Source organism: Plectropomus leopardus, chromosome 18 (assembly GCF_026936395.1).
Source record: "Plectropomus leopardus strain MGB_pleo_1.0 chromosome 18, ASM2693639v1, whole genome shotgun sequence".
NCBI classification, from domain to species: Eukaryota; Metazoa; Chordata; class Actinopteri; order Perciformes; family Serranidae; genus Plectropomus; species Plectropomus leopardus.
In genome coordinates, this window is record NC_142193.1 from 17138736 (window position 1) to 17154640 (window position 15905).

The following is a 15905-nucleotide window of genomic DNA, read 5'->3' on the forward strand; positions in this document are numbered from 1 at the left end:
CACTGTTAGGCAGGAGGCCAGTAAACAAAGCTGCAGCTATTTCTCATCTCTGTGTAGAGGTCAAATTTGAGGACTGAATCCTAAGCAATCACTGATGAGGCAAGGCTTTCTTTTTTTTCCAATCGTGGTGAATACCCCCACCTGCCGGTGTGATGTGGATACAACATGCCCTGTTGTCATGGAGAGACATGATGTGGTGCAAGCAGTCCTCTAGATGTTGCTGTTGTGCATTTGTTTTCTAATGAGAATAAGCTTGGCATCAATAATTAGAATCATCCCTGTGAACTGAAGCTTCCGGGAGAAACGTAAGATATTATGATATCAAAGTCATGTTTTCTAAGGGACTGTATTTTATTTATCTGAGTAGAGGGTAGCTTGGGAGTGTCTTCAGGTTTTGTTTTTTTTCATATATTGTTATATCATAACCTTCCCTGGAAGTACAAATATTGTTTGTTGAGCCTCCCCGAGTGACCGCCATATACCCATATTTCACACTTTCTGGCTGTGATAAATTATGTGATTTTGGAGAATTTTAATAGAATCATGCCTTTCAAACCCAGTATTGGGTTTTAAGGGTATTTAAAATAAATTCAGAATATTTAAAGTTGAACGTCCAAACTCGAAGCCAAATCAAAAAGCATAACTCCCTCCCCAAGGCGTAACAAATATTTGAAGTGGCTCCTCCATGTTTGTACCACCTCCTCCTCCCTCATAAATAACAAACAGTCCCTCAGTGAATAAATACGGAAAAATATTTGTAAATTAGAGATGAAACTACCCTGAGTGATTGGGTGAGAATGCGTGACTCTCCCTCCACAATGAATAACCACATTTCATCTTCTCTGGCTTTGATAAATAGTGTGATGGTATAGGGAGAGAGAGAAAAAGAGGTTTATCTATCTATCAATCTATAGATATATAGATAAGTCCCCAAGTGTATGATTCATCTCTAAAGCTTGACATTGTGAGAAACGGAGGACTTGAAACTTCTCTGTCCTGCTTCCTAAATTTTATACAGAATTGAAACCAGTGAAACCCTAAACTGAGGTGGATATGCGCCAGCAGCAGGTCGCTGTAAACCGGTCAGGTGAGATTTCTGCATGAGCAGATGGTGGGTAGTGCAAGCTGGTCAAAACAGCGGGGAGGACGAGTAACACCGGAAGTGGAGTGACGACTTCAACTGCGCTATGGTATTCAAATACACCGGTACGCTCATTAAAATATTACATAGAGTTTATCCACTAGAGTTTGTGTTGGAAATAAACGAGCTGAATATTTATTATATATTTCATTTTTGTGGGCTGGAAAAAGAAAGTGTATGTCAATTATTTTTTTCAGTGTATTTACATCAGAATGCTTTGGATTAATGTTGCCAACTTTCTAAAATAGAGACTTAGGATACTTTTAAAATAAGTATATTTCATGTAATGTCTTGCTGTTGGCAATATAAGATTGGAACAAACTGTATATCATATATTTTTTGATTATTTTTGGAAACATTTATATTCATAAGAAAAAATGGTCAGACACTTAGCCAACAGAGTGCCTCACATGAAAACAGGCCAGCATGGCAATTCAGCATAAAAGGACATTTAAAAACAGTTTAACACAAAAAAATTAAGTTCTGAAAATAATAAAATCATTAGATACGACCATAATTCATAAAATGAATGAAATGATTATAATAGGATGTAATCTGGTGTAATGAAATGTAAATATATGTTTTGTTTGTTTGCTTTTTTGTTTTTTTCTTTTCATTACACGTAATAATTTATAGTTTTTGTCCTTCTGTCTGTATATCTGTGTGGCAGGTGGCACCTCTGGTGACATTTTTTAAATATATACCTCTACCTATAAGAGGAACAGAGGCTTGGTATGTGTTTTAATATTTAATAATAAAGCAGATTTAAGATTATTCATTTGTTTCTCTGCAGAGCTTTGGTGGTCTGCTGCTCCTGCAGTGGGACTGTTTGCATTGTATGATTTTGTTTTGTTTTAGTCTTTTTCTTTGTTTTGGTCTTTTTCTTTTTTTTTTTAATTTTATTAATTTACCTTGTCTTATCTTTCTGCTTCCCCCACCAATCCTTTACTCAGGGTCCAGTTGGACAGTCAGGGCAGGCCTAATCTGTGCTGTGGCTCATAGTTTGCAGTGAAAATGAAAACAATCACGTGTGGAAACTTTGGAAATGTGTTAACAAAGAGTGCCAACATATTGTGAGCACTGTTGTGAAGTGAAGTTTAACCCCTGCCTTGTTTGGTCATAGCCTGGGTAAATCCTGAGGAGAACAAAGTGGGAGAATATGAATTGTAAACTTAATTTTTGTCATTAAAGTATTGTCTGTAACTGACCCCCTTTACTGTCATTTCTCATAATAGAGGCATGTGGTGGGTGTAACATCTGTATGTATTTTTGTAATGATTTCGTATTAAGTAAAGAAATTTACAAAAAATCAACACGCTCATTTTAAATTGTTAATATCTATAAAAGGCATTGCAAAATATGTGTCACAAAAGCAGTGTTATCTCACTGCGTGTAACCTAATAGAGATTTTATAATAAAATCAAATCTGATATTTTATTTTATTTTTATTTTGAAGCTCCGCCGGATGCAGTGCACGTGTCATGGCAGACTTGACGTCGACGGCCGGTTGGCTCCCAGCCGCTAGGAGGAACAAGGAGGGATCCGTGCCCGGTCCCAGCGTGGAGAAGGAAGCGGTCTGAGTGAGTCCGCATCCCCACACGACAGGACGGGACCTAGCCAAAGCACAGGAGGAGGGGAGTACTTTCAGTTTGACTTCGAAGAGCTTCCTTTCATGGGGGACAAAAAATGACATCTACAGCGAGCGAAAGGAGGGCATTTGCTCATAAAATCAACCGGTGAGACACTAACTGAAGTTATTGTTTAACAGTTGTGCCGCTCGCAGTGCGTGAGAGTGACCTGCTGGACACACGGCACATATAGCAAGTATGCTAGGATTTAAGGTATTGTTTACCATAAAGCGCTTAATATTAATACATTTACTTCACCAGAAGGTTAAAAAACTACCTTGAAGCTGCTTTCGCTCTCATAAAAGGTACTTTGAAGAGTTTAATAGCATGTTTTGTGTATGTTAACGTAGCGTCGTGAGAGCATTGTCACCAACAATGATTGAGCTACTTAAGGATAACACTGTCACACTTGGGGCTAATCTACTGACTCAGATTTGCCATTTGAGAGTATTAAAGCACAGTAACACCTAATGAAAAGCTTTACACACTACAAGTGACATTCATCATGATGTTTTGTTCTTGTGTCGTGTGAACGCCTCCGAGCATTAGTGTAGCAGCCTGTTTCCACATGTTGTAAACTGGTTTTCCCTCCTCACAAAAAGGTGCAAAGTTAGTACTGCACGGACTGGAGATCTACTATGTCTTATTATCCTAAATAAATATTGATCAGATTCCAGGAGAAATTGTAAAGGCATGACACATCTGTTAACTGACTCTTTAACAACACTGGTGTGGGTGTATTTGCAGCCAGTTTGTATCCCTGTTTGCTGTAGATCTTTTTATAAATCAGGCTCCTACAATCCTTGATTTTGTCTAGCATTGTGCTTGTCTCTGCATTATATTTTTTATTTTTGCACCAAACCACCTTGTTGTTACACTTAATTTCATCAAGAAACAACTTAGTCTTACAATACCAGGTATGGTCACCAGATGTATGTGAGAACTAACAGGGTGACAGATTCTTATCATTGACCTGCTGATGAATATTTTCTCACTTTTGTGAAAAATAAAACCATGTAGGTACAGCACCGTCATCGCAAGGTGGTTTTATTTTTATTAAGATACTGCACTATAGGTAGCCTGTCACTTTGTTTGTATTCCCCTCCACTGTCAGTGACATATCCTGTGGAGATGTTAGTTACATTGAACAGTCTCGCACTGCATTCCCCAAATCCTATGAGTCCTCTTCTTAGTGGGACCTAGACCATTGTTTGGTGCCGGATGCAGGAAAGGGTGGGAAATGGGTGTTCTGGCTATTGCCCTTGCAGTTGATAGCTTTCCTTTTTCCTGTTTTAAACTGAAGGCTGTAGAAACTGTTTCCACATCTTTTGAGGACATAGCACTCATAATATATAAACATGCAAAAAAGATGGATTTCAAAGAATGCTATTTCCTCATCTGGAAGCCTTGCTACGTCTTGGAGATGAGAGTAGTAGCAGTCATAGGTTTCTGCCCTGCAGTCCATTTGTATTGATGGAATGAAGGCATGAACCATAGCTATGTAATCATGAGGAGCTTGGTTGGGGAGATGTTCAAGCCTTTGCAGCTGTGTATATGAGAGGAACAGACATTTTGTGGTTCTAAAAGAGCAGCTGCCTGCTGTCTTCGTAAGAGGATTTTTTTTTCTGTTTTTCCTGCTTTGTCTCTCTTTAAGCCTCCATTTGCCGTTAGTCCATAAAGGCCATGGACAGCGCTCTGGCTCTGTGCCCGCTCCCTGGAGCCAGCTCGTCACCTCTCTGTGAGATCCGCTTGAGTCCCTATTCAGAACAGCTGCTGGCCTTGAGCATCGCTACTAGTACCAGAAGCTCCACACTTCTGCTTGTAGATTGTACAGGACATGTCTCTGAAACTTAGAGGTTGAGCCATGCAAGTGCAGATTAACTTGGCACTTCCCTAAAAGAGTTTTAACAAGGAATCTGTGAAATGTAAATGAGAATCATCAATCTAAAACATTTCATTTATGCTGATTTTTCCAGTGTTGTAGCCTAGTTTGTTTTGCAGTGGTTTAAGTTCCGGCATAATTAAGAGGAGCATGCAAGCACGGGCATTAGGGAAAGTGTTTTTGCCTCTCTATGCGAGTAATTTGATATTGAGTATCTGCTGATACTAAGTCCAGATCCAATCCATATTTACCAGGATGATACAGCTGCACAGTGCACACTTAAAGTTCTTTAATGTTAGTTAAGTCAATCCAGCATACATGCTTGACATTTTAATAGATACAATCAATAGAAGAAAAAGGTCTGTGTTCAGATAGTTCGCAAGGGTTTTTAAAATTTCGTTTTCACAAAAATAAGAAAATAAACCAACTAAAAATATTTTATATGGGTCTTATTACAATTCCACTTAGTGCAGCATTTTTATTTATTCTTTAACAAAATAACAAAGTAAACAAACTAAATTGTCACAAAGTGTGTCTTAAGAAATTGCTCTCAAATTCTGTTAGTGTAGCAATGTAATAACATTACAGAGCACTATACATGAGTAATTCAATCACAACTGAACTTCAAAGTATTGTTATTACTTAACTTGTATTACAGTTAAACCTGAATATCTGTTGCAAATCGTGCTCTCCGTTTTCGACACCTTTGTGACAGAGGATGTAAACAAAGGCATGAACGGGGCACGTGCTCGATCTTTCTGATCTGATCGGGACATCTCAAATTGTTATGATTATGAGATTCATGCATCAAAATCTGTCACTTTGTATTTAATTTATATTGAACACTGCACATCATAACCATTAATGGTGTTTTTACTGTCGGTTTGGGTGTCTGTAAATGTGTGCTTTGGTTTTCTGTTCACAAGATGACAAATCTGTGCTACTTTTCTCTTGCTCAGGACGGTAGCTGCAGAGGTCAGAAAACAAGTGTCCAGAGACTATGGCTCTCCTCAGCTGACCAAGAAACGAGGATGCGCGCACCACCCTGTGAGTCACTCTGCATTTAACCTGCCAGAGTTTTAAGCCAGCAGATTTAAAGCTCCAATTACCAAGGCCAGAAGTTGATTGGTGTAACTTTTGAATCAGGTTTAAGTTTAGAAACATGGAGTGCAGATGAGAGTAGTTTTTTTGGTAGTGTCAGCAGGCGTGACATGAGGTGGTTTTGAAATATGATCTACCTGCTCTTCGCTCAGCTGTGTTGTTTACAGCCAGGCAGTGATTATGCATGGATGCTCATCCAAAATACAGTGTAGGATCCTGTGTTTTGGGAAATGTCTGTTGCAACATTACAAGAATGAAGGGGAAGTTTTAAACTAGCCCAGCAAAAACAAAACTGCGCAGACTCCACTATGAACCAGTAACTGGACACAGTCTAGAGGTGCTCCATAAGAGCAGAGATGATGAGGTCTTAGGGTAATATTTCTTAGACATTGTATTAAACTATAACTTATATAAACACAGAGTGATTCCACATATAGTAAGTGATTGCCAGCAGAGGTGTCTGTGGCAGATTTGTTGGCGGTAACATAAACAATGTAAATTAAGAAAGTGCATCAAGATTTGAAGAACTGAGAACCAAAAATTCAAATATAACATTAATGTTATCCTTTAGAATCTTGTGGATGTTGACATATAAAATGTGCTGAAAGTCATCTAAATATATATTTTCATACTGTGAGTTTAGTGAGAAAGGGCCATGATTTTTTTTAACATTACTTGACATCAACAAATAATTTTCTGTGTACATAGCCACTTGACCACTAAATATATCTGTGTTAACATGTGTACTGGTTTTATTTTATTTACTCCAGTTTCTGTGTAGTATGTCATATATAAATGTCAAATAACCCATATTTGTCATAATGCCATAATAATGGCATTATGACAAACGCTTTCACTTTTTCTTCCACCAAACACTTTCACTTTTTCTTTTTTCCCCCAAGACATTTTTCCCTTCAGTAAAATCTAAATTCAATAATTCCTTGCAGTACGTGGAATATGCTTTTTGAAAAAAAATGCACAAAGTTTCTCAGGGCTCAAAGGGTTAAACAAACATTTATTTATTTCACATCTTTTGAAGGAAACATGTAATTGAACCTGGAAATTTAAGCAAAATAGTGCACAGCATGCCCAAGCTCTTGCTGCATTTCCTCTTCACCAACGATGCAGAGGAACATCTATACCTCATTGAGTGTCCACAGAACAGGATTGTACAGCAACATTTTCTGAATAAAAAGCAGGCGTGAGTGTTTACAATCTTTGTCCCAGTTGATGGGATATTCAAAAATAGCAGGTTTTAGCCTTTGTCTTTGTTTAGCAAGAGTGATGATATTTTTCTTGACCTCCTGATCCTCCTGATTACATTCAAATCTGTCATTACGTCCAGGTCATAGTTATTGGTACATAATAATTTATTTGGATTGACAGTTGCCTCTGACAGAGGTGGTTGAGCCCGTGGACTTTGAGGAGTATGTGAGCAGCCACGCTCCTGGGGTGGAGCCTGGCCCGCTCAGACAGCTAATGGAGTTCCCCCAGGATGATCTGGAGCTCCTCCAGCTGGACAAAGAATGCATTACACTGGAGCCCCCGCTGCCTGAGGAGGAAGAGTAAGTCTGACTGCTAATGGCCAGCACAACCCTCATACTGTAATACACACACCTCTTCTGGTCTTTAAACTGCCACACACACACAGGATTCATATAACTGTAATGGAGGACACACATCATCACAGATAGGAACAAAGCCTCTCTCTCTGTGAAACTGAATGAACATAAATATTAAAAGCATGCTTTGCTCAATTATTAATGTGTTTTTCTATGTAGCTGTCTGGATCCCAGAGTGAGAGACGCCTTAGCGGTCTACACAGATGACTGGCTCGTCATTCAAAGAAAGTAAGTGGTGTCAGCTGTCGGTGTGGTACCAGCTGAATTTACCTACAGTACATGTTTCATCTATTGTTTAATAATGTGAACCACTTTTCCATCTTCACTGTTCATGTGATTGACATTTACATTATTACTGGGGCAACTTTCTTTTTTCTGATTTCCTGTAGATATCAGCGCTACAGCACCATATACACACCTCACAACTCTGAGCGACAGAGGGAGAGGCAGCGAGGGCTGGTCAAACAGACCTTTGAACTGGATGAGGTTGCTGCTGCTGAGCGCCAGGACGACCAGGTACCTGGTGGTGATGTCCAAAGGACTCGCTATCTAAATGCTTAGGTTCATTAAACAAATTTTATTGATCCACTGTACACAGTTTTGCCAGAAGCAAAAGCTTAGAGGTTATATCGCTGTCCTGAAACTCACATCATTTAATACCGGCACACAGAGATGAAGGGAATAGCCTGCTAAATGGAGCTTGAGTCTCATTATGATGGGAAAGGCAGTATGACTTGTATTCTGCTCCGCAAGTTGGTCATGTGGAGAATGAGTAATGGATAAATGGGTGTATACCTTGTCCATTAGCCATTACACAGTCACCTTATGAATCATATTAAATTGTTAATACAGTAATGGGATCTGGAGCATATTGTCCTCCTTGTGTTTCTAAAACATCTGCTTTGAGCACTTAAAGGTGACATCTTTGCCTGGAGGGTAAAAAATACACATGATCTCACCTCCTCATCTCACTCTCATGTGCCTCAGGATGACGCAAAGCGTCGATCAGTCAGCCTCGATGAGACCCCTCGAGGCAGCTGGGCCTCCAGTATCTTTGACCTGAAGAATTCCTCTCCAGACGCTCTCCTGCCGTCTGTGCTGGAACGTGCGGCTGTAGAGGACATGGACCGCCGCAATACTGAGGCACGCCTGCAGGGGCGCCACAATGACCTGCTGGGCCTGTACCCTCCCCCTGACGAGGTTTGTAGTAAACCATATTGTATCCACCCCTTTTGTGGCACAGGCTATGTTAAAGGAATACTTCTTCCCCCCAAATAATCATTTGTGTATCAATTGCTCACCTAGGTAATGCTGAAATTGTGAGGAAAACTGTTTTTTTTTTCACGCATTCCTCCACAAGAATGAAGAATTGAAAAATAGAGAAAACTGAACAATAACACAATTATAGGATAATGTACATTTGCAAACTGTCCCACAACTCATGCAGTGTATTTAAACTCTCATTCATCCAGTCATATGCTCAGTACTTTCCAAACATATGCCTTTTCATGAAACCATAATTTTTCTCCGTTAGCAGCAGGCTGTGGAGTTTGATTCATGGGTTGGATAATTGATCTGTCGATCTGGTCAGAGCTGATAAAATCAGATCTATGGATGAGAGAAGGTGCTGCTACAAAGACAAGTGAAGGTTAACTTTAAGACCCAGTGCAAAGTGCAGAGCAATGGAACTCCTAATGAACAGTCCAGCTTTAAATTTAACATCATTTCAGGATGGCAGAAGTTTCGATTGTGGCAGCCTACGCCCAAAATAAATGATTTTGTGGGAAACCCTGCTGTTATTTTTCTGCCGGTTCCAGAAAACTTCCAGCTCCAGCTTTAATATGTGAACTGATCATCTAAACCTTCATCTAGTAACTATTACTAACTGTGTTGTTAGCGTGTGACGACACAGACTGATTGCATCTTAATTTCAGAGATAACAACTTTTAGCTACAACCAACAGAACATTTGGTTGGACATATTTGGTAAATATCGTCACCATTTGTTCAGCCCAGAGTAACGTTATTGAATTTTCTCCATAAAGTAAACATCTATAATGTCTGCAAATCCAACCACTTCTGCAGAACTGTTTGCTTTTCTTTCCTCCATGTTCTCCTTTTCCGCTTTATCCTTCTTCCTTTATATCTGTGTACACACTGTCACTTTCTCTGCCGCTACGTTGCCATGGCATCTGTGTAAATGTTATGCTGGTGTGTGTATTGTACATGGCTTTTGTGTGTGTGGCAGGATGAAGCAGTGGAAAGATGCTCTGTTCCTGAAGTGCCCAAGGAACATTGTGGCCAGAGGATCATGGTCAAGTGTCTGTCTCTGAAGTGAGTAACAACAGCTGACCTTTATGTTTTCACGCTCTAATTCATTATTAGAAATACCATCAATGCTCTTTATATTTGACAGCTATATTTTCTTTGTTTTTCCAGGTTTGAAATAGAAATTGAGCCAATATTTGGAACGCTTGCCCTATATGACGTCAAGGAAAAGAAAAAGGTATTTGTTTTGCTGCAGTAGATCATTTTTTATTTGATAAAATTAGTATTCTTCCAATGACTTTGACTCTATAGAACCTCTTACGTAATGCTGAGCTCATACTTAACTAATTGAATTTCCTTTGTCTCAAAAAGGTCTAAGTGGTCTTGCGGTTTAGATCACTGAGTCAAAACTGAATTAAAATCCCTTGACGTGCATTTCCATTATCATCTTTCCTTCCCCTCCCTCTGCTGTTTCCCGCTAATCTCAATCTCCCCTCCAACAGATCTCTGAGAATTTCTACTTTGACTTGAACTCGGATCAGATGAAAGGGCTGCTCAAACCCCACACACCTCACATAGCCATCTCCACACTGGCTCGCTCTGCCATTTTCTCCATCACATACCCTTCAGCTGATATCTTTTTGGTCATTAAGGTACTGAGAGAACCCTCTTATACACTGAAGAGTCTGACTTAATGATAATTATTTCTTTTTGGTGCATAGGTCACTTGCTCTTTTATTTGGAATTTTAGAGTGCTACTTTAACTTAGAATTAATTAAAAAAATGAAGTTCAAATACTAGAATTCAGAAAAAAAATGTGGTAACAACATTGTGCATGTATATTTCAGCTTGAGAAAGTCCTTCAACAAGGAGACATTGGAGAATGCTGTGAACCCTACATGGTTATGAAAGAGTCAGATTCCTCCAAGGTAATGGAGCCAAAAATGTGTTTTAAACTGTTGCAATGCTCAGGGCAGGTGGCCAATACACGTGGGATCCTTTTACTGTCTAGTCATAAAAATTACTCAATTCTGTCTGGGTAGCTGCAATATTTACCATCTCCTTTGACAGGCCAAAACATATTGGCAACTGCAGATATTTTAAGCCTTTCTTTATCTTTTGATTTTTTTTATTGCATCTTGTCTGCCCTTTGTCCCACTTCAGCACAAAGAGAAGCTGGAGAAGCTGCGTCTGCAGGCGGAGCAGTCATGTAGTCGTCTCGGACGTTTTCGCATGCCTTTTGCCTGGACAGCCATTCATCTTCTCAACATCGTCAGCAGTGTGGGAGGTCTGGATCGTTCGGACCCCGACTCTGACTCTGGTACTGCTGACCTCAGACACGTCCTCAGTTTTGTACAGTCTCACACATGCACGTACACTGAGCGTTCAACTGGTTACGTTGACAAAAATATTGCAGAAGTCACATTCATTCACATGCCTCTATAATGTTATTTATTTTCCTTCCTGCCAGAGAGAAAAGGTCATGGAACTTGGAATGAGAGAAAGAAGAAGGGGTTTGAGCGGATGAGCGTTGGGGACGACATGTGTAACTTTGCTACTTTCCGTCCAGCAACGTTAACCGTCACCAACTTCTTCAAACAGGTCAGACTCTGTCTTATGACTCATTTAGAAGTGAATGTTGTTACCATTATGCAGACTGTGATGTAATGTGGCCACATTACTCACCATTTAACTGGTTGAGCTCAGTATAATCACTATAACGACAAAAAAATGAGGAACCAACAATTACTAATAATTTCATAGGAAAAAAGTCTAGATTTGAGTCTTGAACTACATCACATTTCACTTAAGAGACACAGGAAATAACACCAGTTAAGATGCAACACTGACCATTGACCTGGAAACAAACAAAGTATTAATCAAGGACGGAGTCATTAAAAGAGGCTGGACACTTGCTATCATAAAAGTGGAAAACTGGCAATGAGAAAGCTTTTTTAATACAGAGAAATTCATTAAATAAAGAAATTCAGGCTATTTTTTTTAAAAATCGTAGTTTTTCAAGTATAATCCATTATTTTGACGTTAAATATTTTACAGTTCTATTAATCATAAAATCAAATGCAGATTGTAGTTTGCACTATCCCTCCTGAAAAACATGCAAAATGCTTTAACCACAAATACTTTTATTAGCGGTCTACATTGTAGTGCGTGTCTTATATCAGAAAGAAATGTCAACTCGTTATATTGAATTTCCATCGTAAGTTTGCCATTGGTATCTGCAGACATTGGCTTGGAAATGAAATATCAGAATCGTCCAACATGCTGATTTCTGCTGATAAGACAAACCAATATTTATTTTTTATTGATGAAGTGAACATGTACAAAACATCAACCCCAAGTTGAAGTATTTTTCTTCTTTTGAATAACAGATTAATATTACATACACTGAAAAGCATTGAATTTTATTTCTTCATGTGCTGATGGGCCACGGTTAGTATATGCATAATTTGATGTTAATTCCACTATAGAAGAGACTTGATCATTAAAATGAGGTGGGGAAAAAGTGGATATATTGAAATCGGAAGCCAATTATATATTGGCATGTTGGATATCAGCAAAAAAAATCCAATACCATGCATCCCTACTAGAGACCAGTGCATCCATTTGAATATTTTGCTGGTGTTTTAAGAGTGGAGCAAACTGAACTAAAACAAACTACAATGTAGGGTGATATTGAGAAGACATGCTGATTTAGAAAAACCTCCATAACAGTGTTTATCTTGTCTTATCCTTATTGGTACCAACAATACTCGATATACTGGAGTTCCACCCCAGCACTCACTGGTCGTTTTTACTCTGACCATAAACCACTATTTCCGTGTCATGATGCCAGACAAACCAGTCAACTCGACCTCGGTGAAGTGGGCGTATTCAAAGGTCTGGACCTTGGCAATTGTAGTATAAAACTGTTGTTGCGCTATTTTAGAGGTAACATCTATTATAGCTACAATATAATGAGATGTTTGACATCCTAATACACATTCTGCTCTTCTGTTTGTTAACATGAAGGAGGGGGACAGGCTGAGCGATGAGGACCTCTACAAGTATCTGGCGGATATGCGCAGACCGTCCTCTGTTCTGCGACGACTGAGGCCTGTCACAGGTAAACGCAATACATAATCAAGGTGTTTGTGACAAATCGTCTGAATTCATGCAGAAAGGTATGTGGATGATCTGTAATAAACTTTTACTGTCTTGTTTCGTATCCGTGGCTTATTTCGTCCCTCAGCCCAGTTGAAGATTGACATTTCTCCAGCTCCAGACTCGCCTCATTACTGTCTGTCACCAGAGCTGCTACACGTGAAACCTTACCCTGACCTGCGTGTTCGCCCAACCAAAGATGTGCTGGAGTTCCCTGCTCGCTATGTGTACACACCGCACACCACCTACAGGTGAGCCTTCACTTATCACACACATGTATACACACATTTTGTAAGCTGGCCCATAGGACAAAAATACACTAACCCTGTTATTGGGGTTGCTGTGTTTGTATGGGTATTGATTTTTGTTGTTGTACCTTTGCTTTAGTCTGTATATTTAAGCAAAGAGGACAGCAGGTTCTGAATTTAAAATTGAAAGACATTTAATTGATATCATCGTTTTGTAAAACGTATAAATACAAAAACAAGTTATTATCTTTGATGTATTTGTTTTTTTTTAATACATGTGCTTAAAAACAACACAAGATACTAAGATAATCTTGAAAAAGCTTAAATAATTTAATAACTTTATTTGAATGGCTCATTTTAAAAACAGTTTACAGAGCACAAGACACAAAACAAAAGAAACAAAAAATGTCACATAAAATATATATATATATATATATATATATATATATATATATATATATATATATATATGTGAGCTGAAACAACAATGACATAATCTTAAGATTACTAACGAAAAATATTTACCAGGCATACAGTAGACAGATATTAAACATTACAGGGTTGGAAGGGAGTGCAGTAATGTCGCAGAGATGAGACCTCAGTGCTGAATCTTAACACGACTATGCCATAGCTTCACTCTGGGAGAGGAAAACAAAACTATTTACAATTAAATAGAAACATCAATGAAAACATTTCATGTTTCTAACAAGAGACTTACCATCTTCAGCAGTTTGGAGAGCTGCTCATTCTGCATCTCAATATTCTCTTTATGGAACTGGTTCAAATGCTGCAAACCTTTCAAGATGTACGAATGCTCCTCGGCTCTCTCCTAAAAATAGGAATGTAGCTGAAGTAACCTCTTTACTGTTTGACAAGTGTCAAGTGGTTTTCAAACGTTTCTAGTTGCGTGGCGCTTTTGCATTAACCAAAGTTTAATAGTGTCAAACTGCTTTGACAGTGTGGGTGTTTCTTATGACTTTAGAAAGATTTTAAGATTTCTGTTACCTTCAGCTCTTTGATGCTGATGTTGGTGTTGAGATGCATCTCCAACTTCTCCACTTTTGTTCCCAGCTCCGCCTCCTCCTGCTCAATGTTGGCCAGCCGTTCTTTAGTCATCTTGGACTGAGCCTGTTGCTTGGCCATCTGGGCCTGTCAAAAGAGCATCTGCCCATATTATCCTCTTCCCCCGACAACGATCCCAGTGCAGCTGGCAGCTGCCTGCCCTGCAGTGTGACATGCAGCTTTCTAATCACAGTCTCTTATCTCAGATGAAAGAGTTACATTAATCCATATACATCAGGAAAATAAATGAAAGAATTATGTGATGGTTATGGGTCTTACAGAAGAAGAAAAATGAGATGCTCAAGCATGGACATTTACATTAGAGTTCATGAGAAATGGTATGGGCAGCCTCGTGTTGCTTAACACTTTTACAAACCAGCAAACTGCTGCTTTGTTATGTCTGCTCAACAGACAAAATCAGTTTAATCTGATGGGGATTTTAAATTCTTGACTTACTGCCTCTGTCTCCCTCTGCTCCCGCATGTTGTGCCTTTGAGATCAGTAGTTTGATTGTGATTCTCAATGGTTATCTTTCTTCCTATAACACAGCCATTCAACAGCACATGGGGAATTTGTTGTTTACATACTTCAAGGTTTTCTTACCTTTAGCTGCTGTATCACTTCTTTTATCTGTCTCTCCACTTCTGCAGCCTGCTCAGTCTCCTTTCCTAGCATTTCGAGAGTCCCCTCGTGGCTTTTCAGAGTCTGGCTGATTTTAGCTATCTTTGCCTCAGTGGTGTCATGAACATGTCTTAGGGATTCGCTGAACTGTATGACACCAAACATGAGCACATTGACATCTTCCTGTGGGGCAGTCTTGTCCTCTATCTTCCTGATCGGTCCAGCATGGACTGCTCTTAAACCCCAGGCCAAACAAAGCAGGAACAGACCCCAGATCATCTTCATAGCACCAGTCGCTTGCAAACTGTAGTTGAGCTTTCTGTTTCACTCAGTTGTTCAAAGGTTTGAGAATTCTTTTTCCTTCAACAATTTAGCCAGTGAAACTTGCTTTATGTAAAGTCTCAAAAATTAGGACGGCAAGGAGGAAAATACGTATTTGTGTATCGCAGCTGAGCCGACGTTAGCATCATCAGAATACCCAGTGGATGCTGAATTTGCAGGGCAATCAGTGCGCCTTATATTGCATGTGTACATGCAATACCATGGTAAAACATTAGCTAGGCTGTGGTTCGATCGCAGGTCTTGTGCATGGCCTTAGTCTCAGTGACCCCGCTTTGAAGTTTAACCCCTGAGGGACTCATTTTGTCATGTAGGTCAAAAACACATGTGACATACATAAGAATCTATGTAACACTCTTGTGTTTTACATAATCAGTATAGTAAATGTTATTTAATGTTATTTCAATGAGATGATTTCATGTTGCCTTGTTGCCTCTTGATGGTTGGATAAAATCAGCTGTTTAAAAGCTGAACAAATGTTACCTCTGATATTTGCTTTGGAAAAGAGTAAGGTGACTCTCACCAAGGGGAGCCAATACTAGGTCACGCATTTCCAATGTACACACGCTCTTATCTTTTTCTTTTCTGAGAATAAGACTTTCGTAGGTTGTCAGGAGTGATTTGTTATTGTTACCATATGTTGGTAACATAACCAGCTGACACTGGGATGTAAAACTACCTCCCTACAACTTGTATATTATGATTATGTGACTGTCATTTAGGTATGATTAACCAACAATGTTTCTCTCAACTCTTTCATGGTTTTCTGTTTTGTTTTGTTTTAATTCTGTCCTTGTCATCTTTCTCATCTCTCCTTACATCATTCTGCCTT

At 39.1% G+C, this 15905-nt stretch overlaps 2 protein-coding genes across 5 annotated transcripts in view; one reads left to right on the forward strand and one right to left on the reverse strand.

Moving 5' to 3' along the window:
• The first annotated feature begins 2659 nt into the window (after window positions 1-2659).
• The window catches only part of dock6 (dedicator of cytokinesis 6), a 36586-nt gene continuing 23340 nt past the window's right edge, over window positions 2660-15905 (forward strand). Inside the window, exons 1-14 of one of the 3 annotated variants that reach the window (XM_088090934.1) lie at window positions 2660-2877; window positions 5611-5698; window positions 7139-7317; window positions 7534-7602; window positions 7764-7890; window positions 8362-8574; window positions 9622-9707; window positions 9813-9879; window positions 10145-10294; window positions 10490-10570; window positions 10806-10962; window positions 11113-11243; window positions 12672-12765; window positions 12892-13054. In XM_088090934.1, coding sequence (XP_087947060.1) covers window positions 2828-2877; window positions 5611-5698; window positions 7139-7317; window positions 7534-7602; window positions 7764-7890; window positions 8362-8574; window positions 9622-9707; window positions 9813-9879; window positions 10145-10294; window positions 10490-10570; window positions 10806-10962; window positions 11113-11243; window positions 12672-12765; window positions 12892-13054 — 1655 coding nt within the window. In that variant the 5' untranslated portion in view covers window positions 2660-2827. The remainder of the gene's footprint in view (window positions 2878-5610; window positions 5699-7138; window positions 7318-7533; window positions 7603-7763; window positions 7891-8361; window positions 8575-9621; window positions 9708-9812; window positions 9880-10144; window positions 10295-10489; window positions 10571-10805; window positions 10963-11112; window positions 11244-12671; window positions 12766-12891; window positions 13055-15905) is intronic. The other 2 variants (XM_042505745.2, XM_042505744.2) reach the window with 2 other exon arrangements.
• Window positions 13529-15237, reverse strand: angptl8 (angiopoietin like 8). Of its 2 annotated transcripts, none has more exons than XM_088090937.1 (4): window positions 14717-15237; window positions 14057-14200; window positions 13770-13880; window positions 13529-13689 (listed from the first exon to the last, which is right to left on the reverse strand). In XM_088090937.1, exons 1-4 carry the CDS (start codon window positions 15017-15019, stop codon window positions 13672-13674), a joined length of 576 nt encoding a protein of 191 aa, XP_087947063.1. In that variant the 5' UTR covers window positions 15020-15237; the 3' UTR covers window positions 13529-13671. The 2 variants fall into 2 exon arrangements, with proteins under 2 accessions (XP_087947063.1, XP_087947062.1); XM_088090936.1 differs by having other exon boundaries at window positions 13529-13708.

What these genes read in the sequence shown, in the direction of transcription:
- angptl8 (XM_088090936.1), bottom strand. Translation starts at nt 15,019, where the DNA reads ATGAAGATGATCTGGGGTCTGTTCCTGCTTTGTTTGGCCTGGGGTTTA. An exon ending in TCAGCATCAAAGAGCTGAAG is followed by an intron (nt 13,881 to 14,056) that starts GTAACAGAAATC and finishes TCCTATTTTTAG; the next exon opens with GAGAGAGCCGAGGAGCATTC. An exon ending in TCTCCAAACTGCTGAAGATG is followed by an intron (nt 13,709 to 13,769) that starts GTAAGTCTCTTG and finishes AATTGTAAATAG; the next exon opens with TTTTGTTTTCCTCTCCCAGA.